This window comes from Pollachius pollachius, assembly GCF_949987615.1.
Source record: "Pollachius pollachius genome assembly, chromosome: 3".
Lineage (NCBI taxonomy): Eukaryota > Metazoa > Chordata > Actinopteri > Gadiformes > Gadidae > Pollachius > Pollachius pollachius.
This window is the reverse complement of record NC_136936.1, coordinates 34,428,460-34,451,197: the sequence shown is the minus strand read 5'-3', so window position 1 is coordinate 34,451,197 and position 22,738 is coordinate 34,428,460. Positions and strand designations below refer to the sequence as shown.

Here is a 22,738-nt window from a genome sequence, read left to right as displayed (position 1 = left end):
CAATTTCACTCTATTTACTCTCCTATTTACTCTGAAGAGTGAAGATAGCTCCTTTTATCCGGAGCAACTTGGAGATAGTTCCTTTCATATACATGTGATTAAAGAGCAGAAAGGCTGGAGTGTTGTGCTCAAGGAGGCCTTGAGGTAGACAACGGAGGACACTGGGGCTGAAACCTGAAGCTCTCCCCATCTGGGAGTCAAGAACGCTAACCACTAGACTCCCCTGCCCAGCCTATCCCTCCAACAGCCTGAGAGAGTGAGAGTGAGAGAGATCGAGAGCAAGAGTGAGAGTGAGAGAGAGCAAGAGCGAGAGAGAGAGCGAGAGAGAGATAGCGAGAGGGGAAAATAAAGAAAAAGAAGAAGTCAAGTGACCGTGGATGAATTGGGCGAGAGAGAGAGATAGAGGGAGAGAGAGGTGGCTGGCTCCTAGCCTCTGCTGTTTAACTGCCTGGCAGGCATGTCTTGATTACCCCTCCCCCCCACCCCCACCCCCCCCCCATCCCAAAAGAGGAAGCTCCCTGGCCACCACATCGCTGGAGCGACGAGCTCTGCTGTAATGGTGGCTGACAGGCCATTCACGGTCGCAGAGGACCAGACACACATGCTCCTCAGAGAGAGAGAGAGAGAGAGAGAGAGAGAGAGAGAGAGAGAGAGAGAGACATCTCCTCGCACCGCCCCTCTGATGACCGAGTGTGACAGAAACCTTGCAGGGCCAAGACGTGACGCCAGAGTACACACAGATACGTTGGTATTTCACAATCAGTTTTTCTGCTCTCACATAATTTGTATTTTCTTACATGCTCTGTTTGGGCCGGCTATTTTTTTTCAGATACAGTGTACTTAAGATACACTAGAAATCATGCAAAACATCTTATGCTATTGCCCACTCATTCTAATCGTATAAATATCATTCGAGCTTTAAAGGGTAATTCCGGTGTAAAATAGATTTGGGATATGTTTTGTATGATAACGAGTTGAAACGTTCGTTTTGGAGCACAAAAACCGCATATAGACGCTTTCTTCAGTTGGCTGTTTTTAGCCGATTCTATCAAAACGCTATAAACTTGGAACGATGGGGGCATCGTTCCAATAAACCACTACTCACGCTATTTTAAACCACTTAAAAGACTAAAAGTAGCCCGACACTTCTTTGGTAGTATAATAAGGGTCTTAACATATAAAACGAGGCATTGAGAACTTTGTAAGTGTACAGATTGTTTATTAAAAATGACATTTTATACACACAATACCATCAGTAGATCACCCGTCTACGCCATTTTGTTTTTAAGACTTGATAAGTAGATTGGCGAACACAGACCTTGCGGGTTGCTGACGGATGTCACAATCTCTGTGTTCGTCAATCTACCTATCGAGTATTAAAAACAAAATGGCGTCGACGGGTGATCTACTGATGGTATTGTGTGTATAAAATGTCCTTTTTAATAAACAATCTGTACACTTACAAAGTTCTCAATGCCTCGTTTTATATGTTAAGACCCTTGTTATACTACCAGAGAAGTATCAGGCTACTTTTAGCCTTTTAAGTGGTTTAAAATAGCGATTTACTTTTTACCATAACCAGTGCCCCCATTGTTCGAAGTTTATAGCGTTTTGATAGAATCGGCTAAAAACAGCCAACTGAAGAAAGCGTCTATATACGTTTTTTTGTGCTCCAAAACGAACGTTTCAACTCGTTATCATACAAAACATATCCCAAATCCATTTTACACCGGAATTACCCTTTCATTACAAACAATACAATAAATGTGGCACCAGTTAAGAAACAAGGGTGTTAGCATTAAAGGCCAAATTAATGACCGTTTAGATTCCTGTCCAATTTCAACCGGAACGGGAAGATAAACATTCGCAGGTTCGCTGCCTACACTTCGTCCCTTGAGCAGACTACTACGGTGCAATATTTACAGTAAATTGACGTAATATTCTTCATGACTCGCCTTAAACTGGTGCGTTTAAAGAGAATGATTAAATCTATTCTGTAATGAAATGACACGAACAGGCTTCAACGTGATTGAGCCTGAGAACGGCAAACACGCTACCGCAAACCTTCTCTCTCTCTCTCTCTCTCTCTCTCTCTCTCTCTCTCTGTTATCAACAACAATAACAGCTTCCTCTCTACCTGCATCGGCGCTCAGCAATACCCTGCTCTTGTACTGACAGATGAGGAAATCAGCCACCAGCAAAACACAAAAGACTGGCTGGTTTTAATTGGCACATTTGTCATGCAGGGATAGGCACGGCAGGGTGGGTGGCTGATGAGGAAGGGGTAGGGTTGGGGGTTCTTTGACAGAAAGGGGCCCCAGGGAAACTTCTGCCAGACCTGAGGGGGCCCGGGGCACTCCTTGAATGTTTACTGATAGGTGGAGAGAGAGCACCTCATATAGGGAGGGCTGCGCCACCGGAGGAGAAAGAGGTAAAAGAGGAAGAAGGAGAGACAGGAAGAGCGAGAATGCGACAAGGAGGTCAAAGACCGAGGTGGAGTTATCTCTCGGAATGGAAGGAAAAAAGGTGCAGAGAGGATTAGGGCTGGCTGAGGCCTCTGGGGGATTAAAACATTATTCCATTAGCAATATCTCATCTCGGTTTAAGATTACAGTTATTTTTCTACAGTCAAGGAGAGTTAGATCGGATTGAGTTAATGTGTCACTAATCTGACTAACTCTTATTTCATGGTCTGAAGAAAATTGGTGTTTAAAAAGTTTTTTATTCAGTGTTGTTTTATCTGGTATTTTGAAGCAGTTCAAGGGAGGAACAGCACTGCGGCAGAGGGGGCCAAGATTAACGACGTGAGGCGAGCAATGCCTCTCCAGCCACCGAAACACACACAGCTTAAATACATTATCCACAACATATATCCCGTTATCTAACACTGTTTTATATTTTTTCATATTTTATATGTATACATTCTTTAACTCTTTGGGTATAAGAACGCATGCAAACACTGTAGGTGTAAGGCTTGAGTCTGAATCTGTTCCTCAATGTACGTTTTCTTTCTCGGATAATGAGGATAGTAGGTTAAAGGACATTTCAAAAGCTGCATTATCACATTTTTACACATGAGGCAGACATGCCCAAATTAATTCCTGAGAGGATTTCTAAAAGTGGGAAAAAGGAATACTGTGGTACGGTTTAAAGGTTCAAAAAGCTATGCTTCATTGTGCACCTTCAGGCAAGGATTTAAAGGGAAGCGATTTGGAAGCGTATTTAAGCTCTCATACATTAATGAGCAGATGCTTAAGGCCCAGCGAGCTAACTTGGCCTTTAGACCTTGTCTTAATAGTGCAGGAGGAGGGGGTCATCCCAAAGGTCACCCGAAACACGTGCACCAACTAGCATTTCAAATTGTAGCACCACACACTTTAAAACCGATTTGTTATATTTTATTTTATGTCTTTCCCTCCTTCATATCGATGGCTCTGGAATCGGCAGAACGCCCTGGCGTCCTGTCGCCTTCGCCTCTGATAAATGCACATCATCATCCACCTCAGGGTCCCCTGCTGTCACCGGTTCCCCCGTCGCGACCTTTTCTATCTGGCTTGTATCCTATATCCTGGTCCTGGGATTCTGCCTATTCCTCATAAACTCATTGCCAGTCGCTCCCTGTGGCCCTGGGTGAGAACGGGGATGATGAATGCATGCAAATGTATGGCGCCGCCGGGCGGGGGGGGGGTGAATCTCTCTGATGGTGGCCTGACAGCCAACACCGGGGGGGAGCGGGTCATGTTTCTGTCACGTGACAGGGGTGGTGGCAGAGTGGAGGTTTGATATAGGTGTGCCTCTATACGTCTCTCTGCAATTGATGCAACTAAAATAAGCGAGCGATAGCATCAAATGTTTTGCCTGACTTGTAGTGTATCTTAAGTACACTGAATATGAACAGAAATAGCTGGCCCCAGCAGAGCACGTTAAAAAAATACAAATGAAGTGAGAGCAGAAAATCCAACGGATCTGTGTTTATTCGGCGTCACCTCTTGGCCACTGCAAGTTTTCTGTCACACTCGGTCATCGGAGGGGCAGTGTGAGGAGACAGCATGGTCTCTCTCTCTCTCTCTCTCTCGCTGGCTGGCTGGGTGGCTGTCTGGCTGGCTGGCTGGCTGGCTCTCTCTCTCTCTCTCTCTCTCTCTCTCTCTCTGTGATCACAACATCTTTTCTCTTTTACATTCTCCCAATCCCTCAATATCTTGCTTACCCATTGATGCATTTACATTTTGTACGTGCATTTGTGTACCCGTTTGTGTGTCTTTCCTTCTGAACATGTCCACTATAACTGTGTTTTAAAGGGACTGTAGTGCTGAGGGTGATTGACTCACAGCTGAAAGGTTACAACCCCAACGCCTGCAGTTTACCTGTATTCCATCCTTGAGCCAAGATGCAGTACTCCACTCCTGCACTGACGGATGAGGAAATCAGCCACCAGCGAAACACAGTCTGGCCACTGTAATTGGTACATTTGTCATGCAAGGATAGGCATGGCAGGGTGGGTGGCTGGTGGGGGAGTAGGGGGAGGGGACAGGAAGCTTTGGGGCCCCAGGGGAACTTCTGCCAGACCTGAGGGGGCCCGGGGCACTCCTCCTCCCGTGATCACTGATAGGCGGAGAGAGAGCACCTCATATAGGGGGCGGCGTGACGCCATTGGTTGAAAGATAGGTAAAAGAGGACGAAGGAGAGATAAGACAGGAAGAGTGAAGATGCGACAAGGAGGTCAAAGACAGAGGTAGAGGTATCTGTCAGAATGGAAGGAAAAAATGTGCAAAGAGGATTAGGAAAGGAAAAGGATCCTTGGAAATGAAAACATTCCATTTGCAATATCTCATCCAACTGAAAGATAACAGATATTTTTCTACAGTTAAGGAGAGTGAGACATTAACATGTCGCTAATCTGACACTATTCTTTATTGGTTCAAAGAAAATTTGGCGTTGCATTTTTATTCATTGTTTTTTTATCTGGGAGTTCGACGGCCTATCCCCTAACTTCTACCTTCTTCTTAATAATGTGTGTCTTAATAATTGCAAAACTCTTTGGAGAAAGCGTCTACCAAGATGTCCACTAAATATGTGCTGCTGAAGGGGGGAGGGTGCTGTGTCGCGAGGAAGAGCTCCGTCCGATTGGAGGGAGAGAGACCTCTACGAGGTTCAGGGGGGATGAAACCGAGGCTGATCGCAGTGTCTTTGAGACGTTTTCATTTCCAATGACGTTTTCATTTCCTGCGGAGTGCTATAGGAATAATGTATCGTACCCCTCCCACAATACCCGCATTAGCTCTCGCCCTTCTTTGATGTGCAGAGAGCCATCATAATTTTGGAAAGAGAGAGAGAGAGAGAGAGAGACAGAGAGAGAGAGAGAGAGAGAGAGAGAGAGAGAGAGAGAGAGAGAGAGAGAGAGAGAGCAACTGCTCTAAGGTCAGGTATTAAGAGGAAATACAGTATAAAGATCAAACACACATCAGGGAGCACACTGTTGAAAATATCCTTCACCCTGCATTAGACTGCATTTTAAAACCAGGCCGTAACATTCAATATACTATATTCTCCAAAAACCACTACTCTAGATTAAATCGCCAGGGAATTGACACAAACAGTGTCTATAGTAAGCCTTAAGTAAGCCTTCATTTAGTTGTGTAGTTGTAATGCACTTCCAAGTTGAAAAAGTGAAAGTCGTTCACCTTACTTTGATGTATTGGGAGTGGCAGTGATAGCCGGTACCACTATTTAGAAATTCAGCAGAGGCTTTTATCGTAAGCAACTTACGGTGAATTCTAAGAATGTCATTATGGGGCAGGAAGGGGGATAAGGACCCTTGAGTTTTAACAGGGTAGTACTAGGTAGGCCGTGCCCATCAGGGATCACAGCCTTTTGGCTAGGAGCCTCAACAGCCTAGCCATTACACTCTCCTTCATCACTGGCTAATGATTCAGTGTTAGACTTTGAATTTTGTGACTTTCCAGTGAATGAAATTTACTCTGAGCTACAGTTCGCATTTTGAAATGAATTTTACCAAGGGGACACCGATTTACATTATTAGAGAACTGGCTCTGGTGTGTGACAAACTCCTCAGGCCTGCAAGGGTGAATGGAGAACTCTGGCTGTTATATGTTCTCATTGATGCCTCTAAATTCTATTCTCGTTCAGTATCATTTGAAACCACTTGCTGGATGACCAGATTCAGAAAAGCTTATTGTCGATCCCGGTGATCCCTTGTCAAAGACATCCCGGTGTGATGTCTTTGACAAGGCTGACATTTAAAACACACAATTTCCACTTCCAGCAGGCATGAAAGGAAAGGAAACTGGCCAAAGAGAATCACGTCAATTATCTCTCGGGTTATTACGTTTCAGGTATGTTTTGAATCAAATAAAATTGATTTCTTATAGGACAGTCTTTGTTGCATAACGTATAATTCCACCCCATCCATTTTGACCAAATCAGCGTTCCCGCAATGCTAACAACAAGTGACAAGAGCACCACGGACATAGCTCTGAGGGCAATAAATCCCAATGCCATTATGAGAACTGCAGACGATTCATTCTGCTGCTTAGAAGAGCCGTCAGAACCAAAGTGCACTCTGTAACCAGCCCATTCCCATAACCATGTTACCAGCCAGAGACGGCCGGCAATTAATGCCAGCAAACATTATCTGCAAACAGTGACATGGCCCTTTTGGCCAAGACCAGACTACTGATAGGGGCCCATGGGATCAGTGGCTCTTTCCAAGAGATGCTATTTAAGGTGAAGCCGACCTCTGTCACTGCTGAATTTCCGCATCTTGACTAAAATGCTTGCATTGATTATGTGGGATCAAGCTGGGGCAGTGGCTGAGGGAGGGAGAGGAGGGGGAGAGAGAGGGAGAGAAGGGGGAGAGAGTTGTGGAGCATGATAGAGAGAGAGAGAAGGGAGGGGGGAGACAGAGAGGGGGAGGAGGAAAGAGTTGGTCGTCCAGTTGCTGGTTTGATCCCTGGCTTCACCTGGCTTAAGGGGGGGACAGGGTGCCCTTGAGCAAGAGACGTCACCGTTCCACTGGTTGTTGCATTGCATGGGTGACATCACTGTTGGTGCGTGTGTGCATGGGTGAATATGAATGAGTTTTCATTATCTGTGCTCCAAATGGCTTAATAAGCAGGGCAGGGTGGGTGGTGGTGAAGGGTGTTTGACTCCCAAGCACCGACCATTTCCTTAGTCATATAAAGATGCCAAAGAAAACGCTGGCGATAAAGACTTCCGCTAAATGAGTTAATAGTGTGTATAGAAAAATGCAATTATTTGACTCATCCCTGCTGTTTGCACATACTGTATGTGTTTACTGAGTTAGTCTGCCTGTGATTAAGTATCTGAATACATATGTTTCAATCTCCCACCATGGTGTTGGTGTGAGAACGAACTTCCACCATTTAATGCGTAGGTTGTTTAGTCATGCCATGGTCACACAGAAAAAAAATACTAATTTGAAGTGCAAATTATCATAAAACGTATGTTTATTTATTTACTATGGGCTTGGGATGGAGCTTTTTCAGGAACTACAGGCATCAAAAAGTGGGCCAGCTAAAATTAGCAGCAATATGATGCTGGTGTGCTACGCAGAACTAATGGGAGGATATCCGATACATGAGTAAGTACCGCACTAATGAAATCAGGACATTGACGGCAGGAGTCTCTCACACACACAGACCCAGACAGAAAAACATTGAAAACGAAGAAGAAGCGTAGTTCAGTCAAGCTGAATGCTAGACTGGGGGGCCTCACCCAGGAACACACACACACACACACGCAAACACGAACACCACCCCCACCCCCCACACACACACACACACGCACACTAATATCAGCACAAGATCATATCCATGAGGGATGAAACTATGATGTCATTTATCTACAAGCTACCGCTAATATTCACTTTCAGGTCAGCCACGGAATACGAGATAAAACCGCCTGGCAACCCATTGTGCGAAGGCGAGGTAGGGCCCCATGATAACACGCCGATAAAGAAACCCCTGGCAGAAATCGCAATGGACTGGACCGCCATCTCTGGACCCCCCCCGCACCCCCCAGTGAAAAGGATTGGTCCAAAAGTAACACCCAAATCAATACCTGATTGACTGGTGCAAGTTTCTCATTAAGGCGCACCGCCCATCATGTTAAGTATGAGCGATAATCAAGAATAGCATGGTTTCCCAATATTTATGCCCCTAATGATCACCCTCTCGATCTTCCACTCTCTCCCCGACAACAGCGGTAATAACCATTGAGTGCACGTGACAAGAGCACGGCGGCAGCGATTTCACCAAACCGCCGCTATAAAGGCAGCGATGCGTCTCGCACGGCCTCCCCGCGGGTCTAATTGCAATGAATCCAACGTGTTCGATAGAGTCGTCCGTCTTGTAGATGGGGCATCTATCGGGTTATTCCTCACATTACTATTTGACGCCACGTAACGATTCGTTTGACCCAAGAGTAGCATATCCTGTGAGAGGCCTGCTTGGATGTGTTATATACATTTTACCCTCTCCCTGAGATTCCTATTCACAAAGAACTTGGTTGAAGGAGTTGAGTTGAAGAGGGCAGACGCTGAGGGACATTTCATCACGCAACATTTTAATAATAAGAATACACTTTGTTTACCATAACACCGACCTTTGTAAAGTGCTTTGAGAAGCACAATATAAAAACAATTTGTTAGAAAACCTAGAATTAAAAGCACTGGATCAATAGAGGCAATGGACGCTAACAAGAAGGAGAGCGGGGTCAATGGAGAGCCACAATCAATGCATACCAATGAAAACGTGAATACAACATAAGCAGCATGTTCAGAGGCGCAGGGGTCTTACCTTGAAATCACAGATACACGTGACGGTGTCACCGATGCGGAGGCACTCTCCGTCGAACTTGCACGTGTTTGTGTCGCACAAGAACAGGTCTGTGTCCCGATCATCGAAACCTGTAAGACAAGGGAACACAGGGCACACATGTCAGTCCCAAAGTTGTTTCCGTGGAAACCCATGGTCGCAAGTGAGACAGGATATAATTGAAGGGGAAACAATGAGAAATATTTACATTTTAAAGGGCGACTAGTGACCTGTAACATACTAGATATAAAAATATTGAATATACTTGAATGTCAGTGGAATGGAAACTGTTCCCCGACGAGACTCATGGCTCAGCAGTTCATGAATACTATATTTTACATATCCGAGTCAAATTATTGTAAATGAAGGACATCCTTTATATAAACACTGCACTCAAGACTCATAGGAGGTGTTCAATCTAACCAAGGGCAAATCCGATGACCTACTTAACAACTGTTTACTTTTATTCCCTAATTATTGTATTTTACTTAAAGCAAACAATATCTCTATATCTTTTTTATTATGAAAACGGCTTTAATTATAGCTGCAGAGATCAGCTTTGGAAGGGCTTGGCAGTTGGTAGAGGGCTTATCGGTGCATTAAGAGGGACCCATAACTTTGAAAGGTTTGCTTAAATTAGATTTTGAGTGAAGCCAAGCGGGAACATTATGGATGAGTAAGCGTTTTAAATCCTTGTAAATACTTTTTACTGTGCTTGACAGATACTATCTGGCTCAATGAAAGACGAAAAGGGCCAGACATATACGGAAATGTGTGGCCTTTTTGCATAATCATACAAGTGTATGCAACAAATGAAGACGCACACACGTACACCTTTAACCACACAGATTTGCTGGAAATCTTCCTACTGCTGAGAACATATTTATGATTCATATGTGTTCCTATCTATGGTCCCAAGTAGCAGTACTTTATGAAGAAATATCAATGAATGTTTCACGAGTGAATAAGTGATGTCATGTATTTTTAATTCACCTAAGTAGATAAGAATTATTTAACTAAATAATAATTAATTAATAATGAGTTTAACGTTCAAATTAATAAACACATGATTAAACAGTTCCTAATGCATTTGCTGGACTTTTGTTATGGTGTCCAATGTGCCACATATAAAACTGGCAATAACAACAGAAAAATTTAAAATAAAGTCCCTTTCCCACATGAAGTCATTCCCTGCAATGTTCTGCAAGATTTCCTGGTTGGAGTCATGTGTGAATGGGAACAGGAATCGATATTCTTGGAAATCTGCACCAGCCATTTTCCTGCTCAGGCCTTGACACAATTCCGGATCACTGTGTTGTGTATGAAAGCAGTCACATTGACTGTAGAGGCATGGAAATGGTTACATCTTCTGACATAAGACGCTTTCATCTAGAGCAAGCAAACCGATCTCAAGACTCCGCTGAGGACGAATTTGAAGCTGCGCCCTGTTGTCTTAAAGGTTGTAACAGCGATTCTAGGCCGAAACATAAATTAACACATTCATCTGATTTTTCCTCATGATCTGCTAGCTGACCGCCCATAAGCAGGCTGTCAAGAAAACGGGTCTCTGTAGGCAGCCTATGCTCGGAGATCGTACACAAAAACAAATGGTACGACCAACCACTCAAAACCAAAATAAATAGTATTCCAACCAATCACCGACAAGGGGTGGGTGTTGTGGGGTTTTGCGCCGCGATCATGATAGTTTTTACTGGATGCACGAAGCATGGAAGGGAGGGGATCTCCCTCTTGTTTGGGATCTCGCTCCGAATACCAGCAAGTGACGTCACCCAACATCAGAGGTACAACCTTTAATGAGCCAATGCTTTTGGGTGATCAAATAACAATTTCATTCTATACAGCTTCTTTTGTTGTTTAGAAACTGAATAGGTTCCAAAATAAGTGAGCGGCTGGCATCCACAAGGGTGGCATTACCACCATCTTCTGGACTGTCCCGTGGCCCAAATTCCTGCATTGCTATGTCACCTTTGAACGGGCGAAATACGGAAATGTTCCTGCACATAGCTGCATGTGGGAATTGTTGAAATCACTAGCAGTGCCTGCAATGTTATCGAAGTAATTTACCGGGAACAATGTGTAAAAGTCTTTCAACAGTGATCCAGCAGAAAGACCATGTGGATATAATGTATAGAGTAACTCAGATATAGCTTGTACAGCAACACAAAGCCCTTCTAGACCCTTCTCCCTTCATTGCGATACATTGTTGACTGAGAGTGAATCTAAGTCTCTTGTCCATTATCAGATGCATTATGACTAAGGGCTTCTTCAGGAGCTGGCTTAAAGTGATGTATTATCACTTTGAGAAGGAATCCCAAACTCATCAACTCACTTTAGTTTTTGTTTAGAATCTATAGCTTCAATAATGTAGCATTTACTAGACACTTATTCATCCAGACACTTTCGACACTTGTATAAAATGGTCAACAACGTTTAATTTAAATAATTTAGCATACACTGTTAACAATGTCAACCTCAACTGTCTGTTTACATACATTTTTTGTATAGTCCTATACTTTCTGCTGTGAGTGCTTTACCATCTTATCTTATCTTATCAGAATAATAGTCCCCTATTGATTGCTTATTGATCAAAGCATAAGATGCTTTGTCCTTGCATAAAGGATCAGGTGAAAGCAGAAGCACCTAACGGTGTTGGCATTCACCCCCTGAGAGAACTATCAACAAAAAATTAGACAGATAATCAAAATTCACTCTTAGGCTTTGCTTACTCCAATAAGCAGGGACAAAATTGATGATGCAGACTTTTTTGACTAACAAAGAGATAACGCCTGCAGAAGTGCCTTTATGAAGCCTAATAACTCTCTCACACACACAACCCCACACACACCAACACAACACACACACACACACCCACACAAACCAACATCCACACACACACACAGAGCAGCACGAGCAGACAAACAGGAACATATTCACGAAGAGAAGCACGTGCAGACACACATATACACAGGAACACATTCACATAGAGAAGCACGAGCACACACACACACACACACACACACACACACACACACACACACACACACACACACAGAGCAACACATTCACATAGAGAAGCACGAGCAGACACACACACACACAGGAACACATTCACATAGAGGAGCACGAGCACACACACACACACACACACGCACACACACACACACACACACACACACACACACACACAGAGGCCCAACCCCACTTCACCCCTTGTTCCGACCAATCAGCCCTACCCCTCCATTTTGCGCATTCAAGTATAGGGGTAGGGCGTAATAGCCATCGTCATATGTTATCTTAATTTGGTTTTCATTGTATTATAGACCAACAAAAAATCCCCTAGCATTCTGAGTGCATTAAGTGTTTTCCCCCCCTAGAGGCCATATGACGCCCGAAGTCCAGCAGCAAGGTGTCTGCGCTTGTGACCGCTACCCTGATATCAGTGCAGACGGGCAGGGTGGGACCACGTGTTGCTAGCCTACAGAGCACACCGTTGCTCTGTCATGAAGGCCCGGTAATGAAGCATTTTTATTTTACGACGTGTTTGATCGCTTGACAGCCTGAAACGCATACGTTGTCAACGATTCGCCAGCGTTCCTGCTTTCCTATCTCCATCAGATAAATGGCAAATGTAATTTTGATAGTACCACTATTGCCGGAGCAGGGAGACGATTTGCTAATTTGCCACTGACAACCGCAAAAGGATGCCTATAGCCCACGCAACAGAAGATGGAGACGGCTTTCTTTGATTCAAAATGTCTGTCAACCAAAAACGTTGCGTGCCCACACTTAATGCTTTCGATGATTACTGCTGACGTAGCAGTGTCTTGATGGGTTCTCCCATTTCACAGGAAACATTTCACTACCCCACAACCGCACTACCTCTGTTCTGAGGGGAGAGTCGAAAACTTAATGGCAATCGAAAAAATTAGGTCGGGGTAAAGATTTGAAATGGGATTGGGTTGTGGTCTCTATCTCTGTGTCTCCTCTCACCTATACACTCTCACACTTGTCTCTTCACACTTAAAAAAAAATACATTAAATACATTCAAATGCACACACATGTTCGTCATCCTTCTCTCTCTGCATCTTCTCAAAAAAAAACTAATTGCACCCACACCCCACATATAAATAAGAATCCATAGCAAGATACAAGTGTTCTGCCATTTGCCACGTCTTGAATAAGCAAAAAATAGAGCGAAAGATGGGCCGTGTGCAATCATAGAGTCAAGAACGGCGGTGTAAGAGGTTTCAACATTTGGATTACAAGGCTGGAAACAAGGCACTCAGAACAGAGAGGGTACCAGAGAGTGCCCCTACTATGAGGCCTCCAGAGTGCTCTGAGACTTGAGGTATTGGTTGGAGTGTGTGGAGGAAGCTATGGCCAGTGTAGTGCTATAGACAATCAAGCCCCTTAGTATTTGCATAGAGCTTAATCATGCTTACGGTCCCTAAGGGCTTCCAATGTTGACCACCTTTTCACACAAGCCTCCAGTGGTTCCCACCATTGTTTTTGCTCCAATTTTAAGATCTTCCTGCGATTCTGAACCTCGGCCAATGATACTGTGTCCCAGTGAAAGAATGCAGATCGTTGCAAACTAAGTAATGGCACGTGGCCACGGGTCATGAGGCTGTCTAACCCTGTGTACAAGACCTTCATGAGACCTTACCAATCTGTTTTTACCATAAAGCTTAGAAGTCACTTATCTCCTGCGACGCCATAGGCATACCAGGTATGCATATGGCCAGTGTTGTGCCTGAACGCGTTCACTGAACGAAAGTTCATGAACTCGTTCATATTTTGGGCGAACGTGAACTGAACGTACTGTATTACTGCCTGATGAACGTTAATGTGGACTCGTTCATTCTGGTGTCAGTGAACGGCACGCTCACTCGGTTTCACTTCGTTCAATGGGGGGGTTATTTGTTTATCAACACGGCGGATGCGCGCGCAGATCGCCGTGTTGTTTGACCGGTTGCCATGGTAATCTCCGTGCGGTTCATTTGCAGTTGAGGTGTTGCCAGCTTACTGTTACATTAAACTAATCAGAAATGGTGGTTATATGCTATAGACCCTATAGTATATGTCATATAAAGGCTGGGACGAATTTCATTTTATAAATATGTACACTTTATTTTGAAAGTATAGACCAGCGCGATTCCCATTGAAACAAATGGCGCGGTAATTATTCTTCGAAACGAGAGCTGTTCAATTGTGGAAAATGAATTAAACTGTAATCAGACAACGCGGTTATATGCTATAGACCCTAGTGTATCTGTGGTATAAAGGCTGAGACGAATTTCGAATTATAAATATGTACAATCCATAACGTTAGCTCTCTCTGGCTCATAGCTCAGCGGACTAGAATATCTCATAGAATCATTGCTTGTTGGCCGGAAACGGAAACGGGGGCTGTTCACGTTTGGTTGTAGTCTTTTCGCTCGGTTCTCCGTCTCATCAGTAGGGCTAGAACCGAGTGAAAAGACTACAACCAAACGTGAACACTCCCCCCTTTCCGTTTCCGGCCAACGAGTAATGAGTAATGAGTCTTCCAACAGAAATCAATGGGATTTACAAAATGCGCTAAATGTGCAATAAAACCAACCCGGTATCACGCCATTGCGTGCTCCTGCGCACGAACGTTAATCTATTGAAGCGTGTTCCCGAGCACGATAGTCCGACTTTTTGCGTGTTACACAAAACGAAATGTAAACCAATGCATTCTGAATGGGAGTGTTCTAAGACAATTAACGTTCTCCACAAAACGCTACGAGAGAGAGAGAAAGAGAGAGCGGGAGGGACAGAGAGAGAGAGAGAGAGCGAGAGAGAGGCTTCAGAAAGGGTGTGCGCAGATAGTACTGTGCACCCTAGTTATGTTTATGCCAAAACCTATATATATAATTAGGCTATAATTATATTATTTAGCGTGTAATGAGACAATCTATAGCCAAATTGTCGAAGATGCCCGAGAATCTTTCGGGATATCAGCATGGGAAATCGGCGAATCAGACCCATGAATCTATTGTAGCGACCCTGGGACAGTTAAATAGTTTGTGTGTTATGTGTTACATTATATTTCGTTGTCCGTTATGCCAGTTGTTCTATGTGCATGTATTGTAATGTTATTCTTGTCAAACAGCGTGTGGGGCGAATCATTAGGTCAGCTGGGGGAGGGCCTTGGAAGAACAGGAGGGTGGGGGCCTGCACGCGAGTGAGACCGTGTTGCCGGGGTAACCGGGGTTTGTTTGGGTCCGGTTTTCAGCTGTTGGTTTCAATGTTGTTACAATGTTACGGGTTTCAGTGACCTTGTTTTTGGTCCATTAAAACTACCTTCAACTAATGACTCGACATGATTATGTCACCGGCGAGGTCGTTACACTATAAAGAAACACGTCATCTCAAGCGGGAGAGAAAGTTTGCGGTGCTGGTTTGTGTCACCAACCCAGCAACCCAGTCGCCAAGAAAAAACGCTGACAGTGCACGTTTCCATGAACACTGGATACGTAGCATTTCAACGTAAAAAATAGCGTGTTATACCTACAGTATCCACGTGTGCCGCTGTGGAGGCGGGTTTCGGGGTTTGGGACACGATTGTTTAGGGGGGGGGGGGGGGGGGGGGGGGGAGACTGTTGTTGACCGGGGAGGGGGGGGGGGGGGGGGGGAGACACGTTTGTTGAGGGGGGGGGGGGGGACACACGATTGTAGGGGGGGGGGGGGGGGGGGGGGGGGGGGACACACCAACCCAGCAACCCAGTCGCCAAGAAAAAACGTTGACGGTGCACGTTTCCATGAACACTGGATACGTAGCATTTCAACGTAAAAAATAGCGTGTTATACCTACAGTATCCACGTGTGCCGCTGTGGAGGCGGGTTTCGGGGTTTGGGACACGATTGTTTAGGGGGGGGGGGGGGGGGAGACTGTTGTTGACCGGGGAGGGGGAGGGGGGGGGGGGGGGGGAGACACGTTTGTTGAGGGGGACGACGACACACGATTGTAGGGGGGGGGACACACGTTAGTTGAAGGGGGGGGGGGGGGGACACGTTTGTTGAGGGGGGGAGACACGTTTGTATCCTAACAACAAAACAAGTTAACAAAAGCCCCATTTGTCAACTGAGAACCCCAATTCCCAGAATCCCCCGCGGCTTCGGAACACGGCGTAGCTTATATTAATCTTTATTATCTGAATGGGAAATGCAATATTTTAGGACAGATACACCATTAAACGCGTTTCTAATGACATTTCTAGCGAGAAATGTACATTTTCCTTACATAATCTTCAGTCAGTGAATGTGTATGATCTTTATTAATCTTTATTATCTGAATGGGAAATGCAATATTTTAGGACAGATACACCATTAAACGCGTTTCTAATGACTTTTCTAGCGAGAAATGTACATTTTCCTTACATAATCTTCAGTCAGTGAATGTGTATGATCTTTATTAATCTTTATTATCTGAATGGGAAATGCAATATTTTAGGACCGATTCACCGTTAAACGTGTTTCTAATAACATTTCTAGCGAGAAATATACTTTTTACTTGCATAATCTTTAGTCAGTGATTGTGTCTGATCTTTAGTTTAATAGTTATTAGGATTTGATCGGCTCGCTCGCATGTTTCAACGACGTCAGGTTGCTTTCGCTAAAGTAGCAGCTCACGTGCTTCCTGCGTTTGTGTTATTAAACTGTTACTTTATGTAACTTTTAATGATATCATCTTGTTAGAAACACGTATATCTGAGAGCCAACCCAGTCGCCAAAAGCATACGTTGACAGTGTACTTTTCGTGAATACTGGATTACGTCGCATTTCAACATAAAATAGCGTGTTATACACACACACACACACACACGCACGCACACGCACAGACACACGCGCGCGCGCGCACACACAAACACACACACACACACACATACACACACACACACACACACACACACAGTATCTTGTACAATGATTTTTAGATTTCTTCTTTGTAAAACTTGAAAAATAAAGTAAGTTTTGGCTTTGGAAAAGTAATTATTTCCCTTATTATACAAATAGGCTATGCTGTTAAGGCTGCCGTGTTCCAATACCTGTACTTCCATGAGTATACTTAAAGGAAGTATACTATCCGTACTATCTACTACGTTAATTTTTCAGATGTGAGTGCTGTTCCAAATCGAGTACTCCGTGGTGCACTAACCGGAAATTACGATCACGACTGCCGCCGTGGCTCCTCCCCCGCAATAAACATCCCGCTTTGAAAGGTGAACTCTTTACGCCTAGCAGCTATAAAAAACTATAAAAACTAAAAAATGACTCTATTAATGCAGGCTATGTGGAAAATGCGCCGACTTTGGCTCAGCCTGGCTCCGACTCTTCCGCTACGTATACATATGTGTAATCCAGCACATATAAAGACGGGGACCAGAAAATAATTACTTTCTCTCCATTGAAACCCATTCATATTTTTCGATCTCAGAGGTCCCATGAGGGGCCTACCGGAAGGGGCGAATTTACGAGCTCTATGACGCTGCTCTCGAGCGACATATAGATAGGACTGCTAATCTTACAAGCATTCTCAAGATCGATTGTCGGCAGTAGTTCTATTCATTCTATCGCTGTAACTTTTCTCTCGTGTTGCTATGGACAAGTTGTTTGACCTGGATCTCCGTGACCCCCGCACAGAAGGAAGACACCTTGCCGTTGGGTTGATGCATGACCAATTCCTTGCAGAAGCCATGGTAACAACCTTTTGTACATTAACTGAACTTGAACTTGTACATGAAATGAATGTTTCAGTACCTCAGAAACTCCGTCTAACAAGATGTTGGACTTAAACACACAGGAGGCTGCGGAGAATGTCAATCGGGCAAGATCTGGAGGGGATTCACCACGGAGCTCAACCAAACGGAGCGGACGCGGCAAGGCCAGAGGGAGACGTGGAGGCCGTGCGGGCCATACAGGCCGTGCAGACCGATGGAGTGGCCTAACTACAGGTTTGTTTATGTGCAAATTCAGATTAGTTTAATTTGGTGACAAACAATTACCCATGGCAATTAGGGATGGGTCAGAATTTTCTATTATTCGATTTTTCGTTCCCGTGGGTCAAAGTCGATTTGTAACATTTGGACCGTTAAAGGTTGGGTATGGGATTTGCGAAACGCCAGCAGATTTTGAAAATACACAACTCAAATGGTCCTACCCCCTCTCCTTCAACGCTGACTCTACCCATTCCAAGTACAAGTACATGGGAGCGGGGGAGAGGGAGTGGCGTACGACCGTTTGATTGACGTACTTACTGTCAAATGAGTTTCTTGCAGCAGTGCAAGCACTTGAGTGTCTGCCGTAGAGATATATTAATCTGTCATGTACTGTTTAACAGGCATGGACACTGAGGTGTTGGCACTTCCTTCAGAGGATTCCTTGCCCTTACCCAGAGCACAGCAAAATCCTCAAGAGATGTTTGGTAAATATACAGTGTTTAATTCTGAAATCCAAATACTGTATATAGAATGTAGATCATTTGGTTATATTTTATTTGCAGAACAAAACATGGAGAGGCTTTCTGCCTTACTGGATTCAAGCCCCTGTCCTGCTGAGCCTGAGAGAAGCGCAGCATCATCGTGGTCTGTTAGGCAGCAGAAAGCCTCTGACCGTTGGGAGGAAGCACGGCCGTACCACCTCAGATGCCTTTTGGAATCTGAGGCTGTTGGCAAGCCATTGTGTTGCTTCTGCCACAAGCCGGCTGTTATAAGGTTGGATGTTCATCAATCAAATAATAGAATGTATCTATGTACACTAAAAAAAGTATATCATATAAATTGAGTGACTTGACTTGAGTGTTTTGTCTGCTTAGGTGCAGAGAGTGCCTTCCGGAGCAGTGGTTTTGTGGGGCCTGCGACATGCATAACCACAGCAAACGGCCACTCCACAACAGGGACAGCGTGGTGGATGGCTTCTTTAAAGCCTTTCCCCCATCCACATGTATCTCAAGAGGAGAGACTGGAATATATGCCACACATGAGCAAGGTAAGGTCTGACAAATCTACCTGTCTAGACTTCCTGATCCTTATCTTGTTTATTCAGTCTGCTGCCATATACAGAATGTTCACTTTTCTTTTCGACAGATCGCATTTTACCCACAATGCCAGCACAGCACTGCACCTGCCAGGTCCCTAGCTTCACAGTGGAAGCTGGGAAACCAGTCATCTTGATTACCATCAATGGTAGAAACCAGTTCTCTATTTAGACTTCTGTTAGTCTAATATACAATATGTGTCAATGATTATGACTAATGTTGTTTTTTTCGTTAGGGCGTTATGATTTGCATTTGCCACGTTATGTGTGCCAAACATGCCTGCAGCAGTGGGCCCCTGATGTGAGAGACCTAGTCAGGAGTGGATATTGGCCAGCTTCTGCAAATGCTTCCACAATCTGCACGGTGGACCTCCTCAACACCTTTCAGGAGCTGAAGTTGATCTCACCTGGATTCTCCAGGCAAGCCCTTGCAAAAATGCTGGAACATCGCACACTGTGTGCAGGAAGAGTAAGTGACATCAGCAATACTATTTATTATGCTCACCAATATTGTCAGCAAAAAAATTTTTTTTTTTTTTGACTATCTCAAAAATGTTTTCCATATTCTGATATACTTTCTAGTCTGGACAGATCAACGGGGATGCCCTGCAGAGGAGCTTTCTTGAGTTTGCATACGCCTCCTTTGAGAAAGACCAGCTCTGCTGTGATACCCCTTTCACCTGCCCTGCCTGCACACCTGAAATGGTAGCAGTGTCAGCAGATGGCAACAGGAAGCTTTATCGCTTTGGCCATACTGGAAGGTGCACTTTAAGTTCTCTGTGGTAATTGAGTCGTGACTGTAAGTGACAACAAGAGTAGGTAATGGATGTTATATATTTTTCCCCTAGATCTAATGACACTCCCTTTTTTGATGGGCTATTTCTAGCCAAAGACAGTGAGGTGTCTGATTTTGTCAACACAATACAGATGGCGGTGAAGAATGTAAGTTTAAGCTAAGTTTAAACACTCAAATAGTTCTGTTACTAAAGGAATCATTGCATTTCCTGGACTTCTAGAAGTATTCCATACTCCCTACTCTTTTGTCGTGAATTACATTAACAATATGTGTATGCACTATATTCACAGATAAAGGGGAGAGGCACATGTGGAGACTCTCAATGGGCAGCAGCAAGGGAGACCTCTAGGCGGGCCTCTAAACTGGATGAGGAAGGCGTTGAGGTTGCGGTGTGTCGGCATGGCTTCCTTTTAAAAGCCCTTAACATGTACCGAGGAGAGATATTTGCGTATCCTATGTATCTCCAAAGGGAGCTTCTCCCAAGCAAGGCACAGTTTTTTGCTATGGATGTGGCATGCAAATACTGGCCATACCTACAAAAAGTTGCTTCGGTCATTCCAGCTCTCAAGAGCCTCACAGAAATGAAGCCCTTCCTGAGCATCATGCATGCAAGAGCTCATGCTACCAAGTGTGAGGTATGTCTGTTATCTGTTATTTTCAAATGAATACGCCATGTGTTACTATAGGAATGGACAGCTTTAAGCTGAATTCCTTTTCCATAATATTTGTCCACGTTTTCCAACTGCTTCATTGGCTCTAATGAACCCCAAATCCACCCATCCTTGCAACAGATAAAATGGAGTGGTCGGAATCAGAAGGGAGCAGGCACAACTGCCGGTGAGGAGGTGGAGCAAATAAACAGCTACCTCTCCCGTTGTGCCCTGACAACAAAGTACATGTCAAAAGCAGGTAAGTCACTTTGGTCTGAGTTTATGCTATCATCTAATATTGCTCATAGATTGCAGAACATAATGTAATTCTCCTTATACCAGCACGTGTGGACATGCTCACTGTGCATGCAATGGGTTGGAACCATCACAAAGCAGAGACGCTACACAAGGCCCTCTCCACAAGATATGTGAAGGTATGTTTCATATTCATGTATGTTTTTGTGCCAGTTGTTAGGCAGACTGAGTTCCTATTGTAATTATTGTAAATATTTTAGACATCTAAAAGGGCAGAAGAAGAGGCAGAGAGGCTGTCACAACTGCAGAAGGACCTGCAGTGCTCAAATGCAATGGCTGTACAGTGGATTGCTGAAGTCAAGGAATGGGCAGAGAGCGGTGAGGACAGAACAATATACATGCCTTTTTGCAGTTTCCTTACAGACATTTGTGTTCAAACGGTAATCAAAATAATACACAATCAGTGAAGCATTAGTGCTGCAAAAATCTAGAAAACTCGGTTGCATTGTATAGAATACAGTACACTGAGCTTAATTTCACCCTAACGGATATCTACAGAGACCCCAGTAACGGGTCTGCACGTTCTCCAGCAGTCCATTGAGGGTCTCCATCTGGGTCTAAAGCAACAGAAACAAACCCTCTACCGTCAGAATGGTATGTAGGCTTTTTCTTGAGTTATCCGGTATACCTAACAATGTATCTATATTGTTTTTAATATAACCTATACAAGGTTTTTGTGTCTGCATATTACGTTTCTCCTAAACAATCTAGACAGCAACAAGCTTCGCCATCGTCTCCGAAGAAAGTTGACGGAAGACAAAAAGCGCCTTCTCCAGGAGATTGATAAATACAACAGTCTTGTTGCAGACCTCTCCAAAAGGATTGATGTGGCCTTGGTTGACCACTCTTTGGCTGGACAGAGCACTGGCGCAATATGGCCATGGGAGGACTATGGCAGTGGTATGCATTTTTCAATGCTTTTAAAATGTCATGCAGTATATCGGAATAGTGAACTATCCTGAAATGATATATTAAATATAATGGTGGTTTTGTAATATATAAAACGATTTTGGGAAAGAAACATCATTTCTAAATTCTGTTTCCATTATGGTTGCATTGCTAAATGTTATGCCAGATACTCATGTATTGATCTTAATATTTTGGATCATTAGTAACAATCGGGGTCAAGAAACGACTGCACGACCAGGAAATGCTGAAAACACGGCTGGAAGAGGAGCTCCCTATCCTGGTGTTGGAGATGGCCCAGCACTGTACGTGGTTGCAGAACCTGGGAGTGGCCCTCAAGACGGAGCTTGCAAGATACGGTAAGTTAAAGACAAGTTTTGGGGATCCCATTTAATGTATTCAATTAGTGGGGGATGTTTCAATATATATTAACGTCGTTGGGTTTTCTGTCCTCTACTTGTAGAAGATGAAAATGGACTTCACTGTCTCTTGGCAAGAAGACTTGCGGAAGTGGAAGAACGACATCAAATGGTCCTGCAGCGGTATAAGACTGCTCTAGGTCCATTGGCCTCTGTCCTCCTTGATGTTTGTGAGGAAGAGGAATGTGATCCGATGGGCCTGGTCAGTCCAGACACCAGCGAGGATGAGGAAGATGCAAGAGAACAAGCAACTTAGTTGATGGTGTGGTTTCGTGCCTCGCTTGATGTACACAAATGATCATTGTTATTGCTATGTTTAAAATAAAAAAATAAAAAAATCTATCTCTTCAATTCAAGATGGGGTGGGTGAGAATAAATAGTGCTATAACCTCACTAGCCTTATTGACATGGACACATCTGTTCCGCATAGATTTCTATGCACGAGACTTAACGGACACTTTTGTTACTGCCATGTATACAGTACATTCGGATCACATTTTAGGAAGAGATCTATGACGCATAGAAATCTATGCGGATCAGATGTGCCATGTAAACGCGGATACTATGAATTTCATTCATATATACAATTTCAGAAGTGGATGAGATTCGAGAAATATCTTGTTATAATGAGAAAGAATGTCAAGGTTTGGGGGTTGATGAAAAACTATTTTGAACCTTTGTGGTATGGCAACCCAGTCGCCAAAAGCATACGTTGA

The 22,738-nt window shown here is 44.1% G+C and overlaps 2 protein-coding genes across 4 annotated transcripts in view; one reads left to right on the top strand and one right to left on the bottom strand.

Annotated features, from left to right (window-relative positions):
- tmeff2a (transmembrane protein with EGF-like and two follistatin-like domains 2a) overlaps window positions 1-22,738 on the bottom strand; it is a 110,975-nt gene that overhangs the window by 68,549 nt on the left and 19,688 nt on the right. Inside the window, exon 2 of the mRNA XM_079731353.1 lies at window positions 8,838-8,947. Within this exon, the coding sequence (XP_079587479.1) occupies window positions 8,838-8,947 (110 nt within the window). The remainder of the gene's footprint in view (window positions 1-8,837; window positions 8,948-22,738) is intronic.
- LOC307072426 (uncharacterized protein) lies at window positions 16,821-22,373 on the top strand. 3 transcript variants are annotated; one of them, XM_079731717.1, is made up of 17 exons: window positions 16,821-17,123; window positions 17,545-17,600; window positions 17,705-17,855; window positions 18,242-18,614; window positions 18,716-18,888; window positions 18,987-19,085; window positions 19,173-19,405; window positions 19,519-19,697; window positions 19,785-19,878; window positions 20,023-20,367; window positions 20,524-20,641; window positions 20,725-20,816; window positions 20,898-21,015; window positions 21,196-21,291; window positions 21,409-21,597; window positions 21,810-21,962; window positions 22,067-22,373. In XM_079731717.1, exons 2-17 carry the CDS (start codon window positions 17,571-17,573, stop codon window positions 22,276-22,278), a joined length of 2,655 nt encoding a protein of 884 aa, XP_079587843.1. In that variant the 5' UTR covers window positions 16,821-17,123; window positions 17,545-17,570; the 3' UTR covers window positions 22,279-22,373. The 3 variants fall into 3 exon arrangements, with proteins under 3 accessions (XP_079587843.1, XP_079587844.1, XP_079587842.1); XM_079731718.1 differs by lacking the exon at window positions 16,821-17,123 and having other exon boundaries at window positions 17,456-17,600; window positions 18,242-18,325; window positions 18,404-18,614; XM_079731716.1 differs by lacking the exon at window positions 16,821-17,123 and having other exon boundaries at window positions 17,456-17,600.

What these genes read in the sequence shown, in the direction of transcription:
- LOC307072426 (XM_079731716.1), top strand. Translation starts at nt 17,502, where the DNA reads ATGGACAAGTTGTTTGACCTGGATCTCCGTGACCCCCGCACAGAAGGA. An exon ending in CGCTTTGGCCATACTGGAAG is followed by an intron (nt 19,698 to 19,784) that starts GTGCACTTTAAG and finishes TTTTTCCCCTAG; the next exon opens with ATCTAATGACACTCCCTTTT. An exon ending in TACAGATGGCGGTGAAGAAT is followed by an intron (nt 19,879 to 20,022) that starts GTAAGTTTAAGC and finishes CTATATTCACAG; the next exon opens with ATAAAGGGGAGAGGCACATG.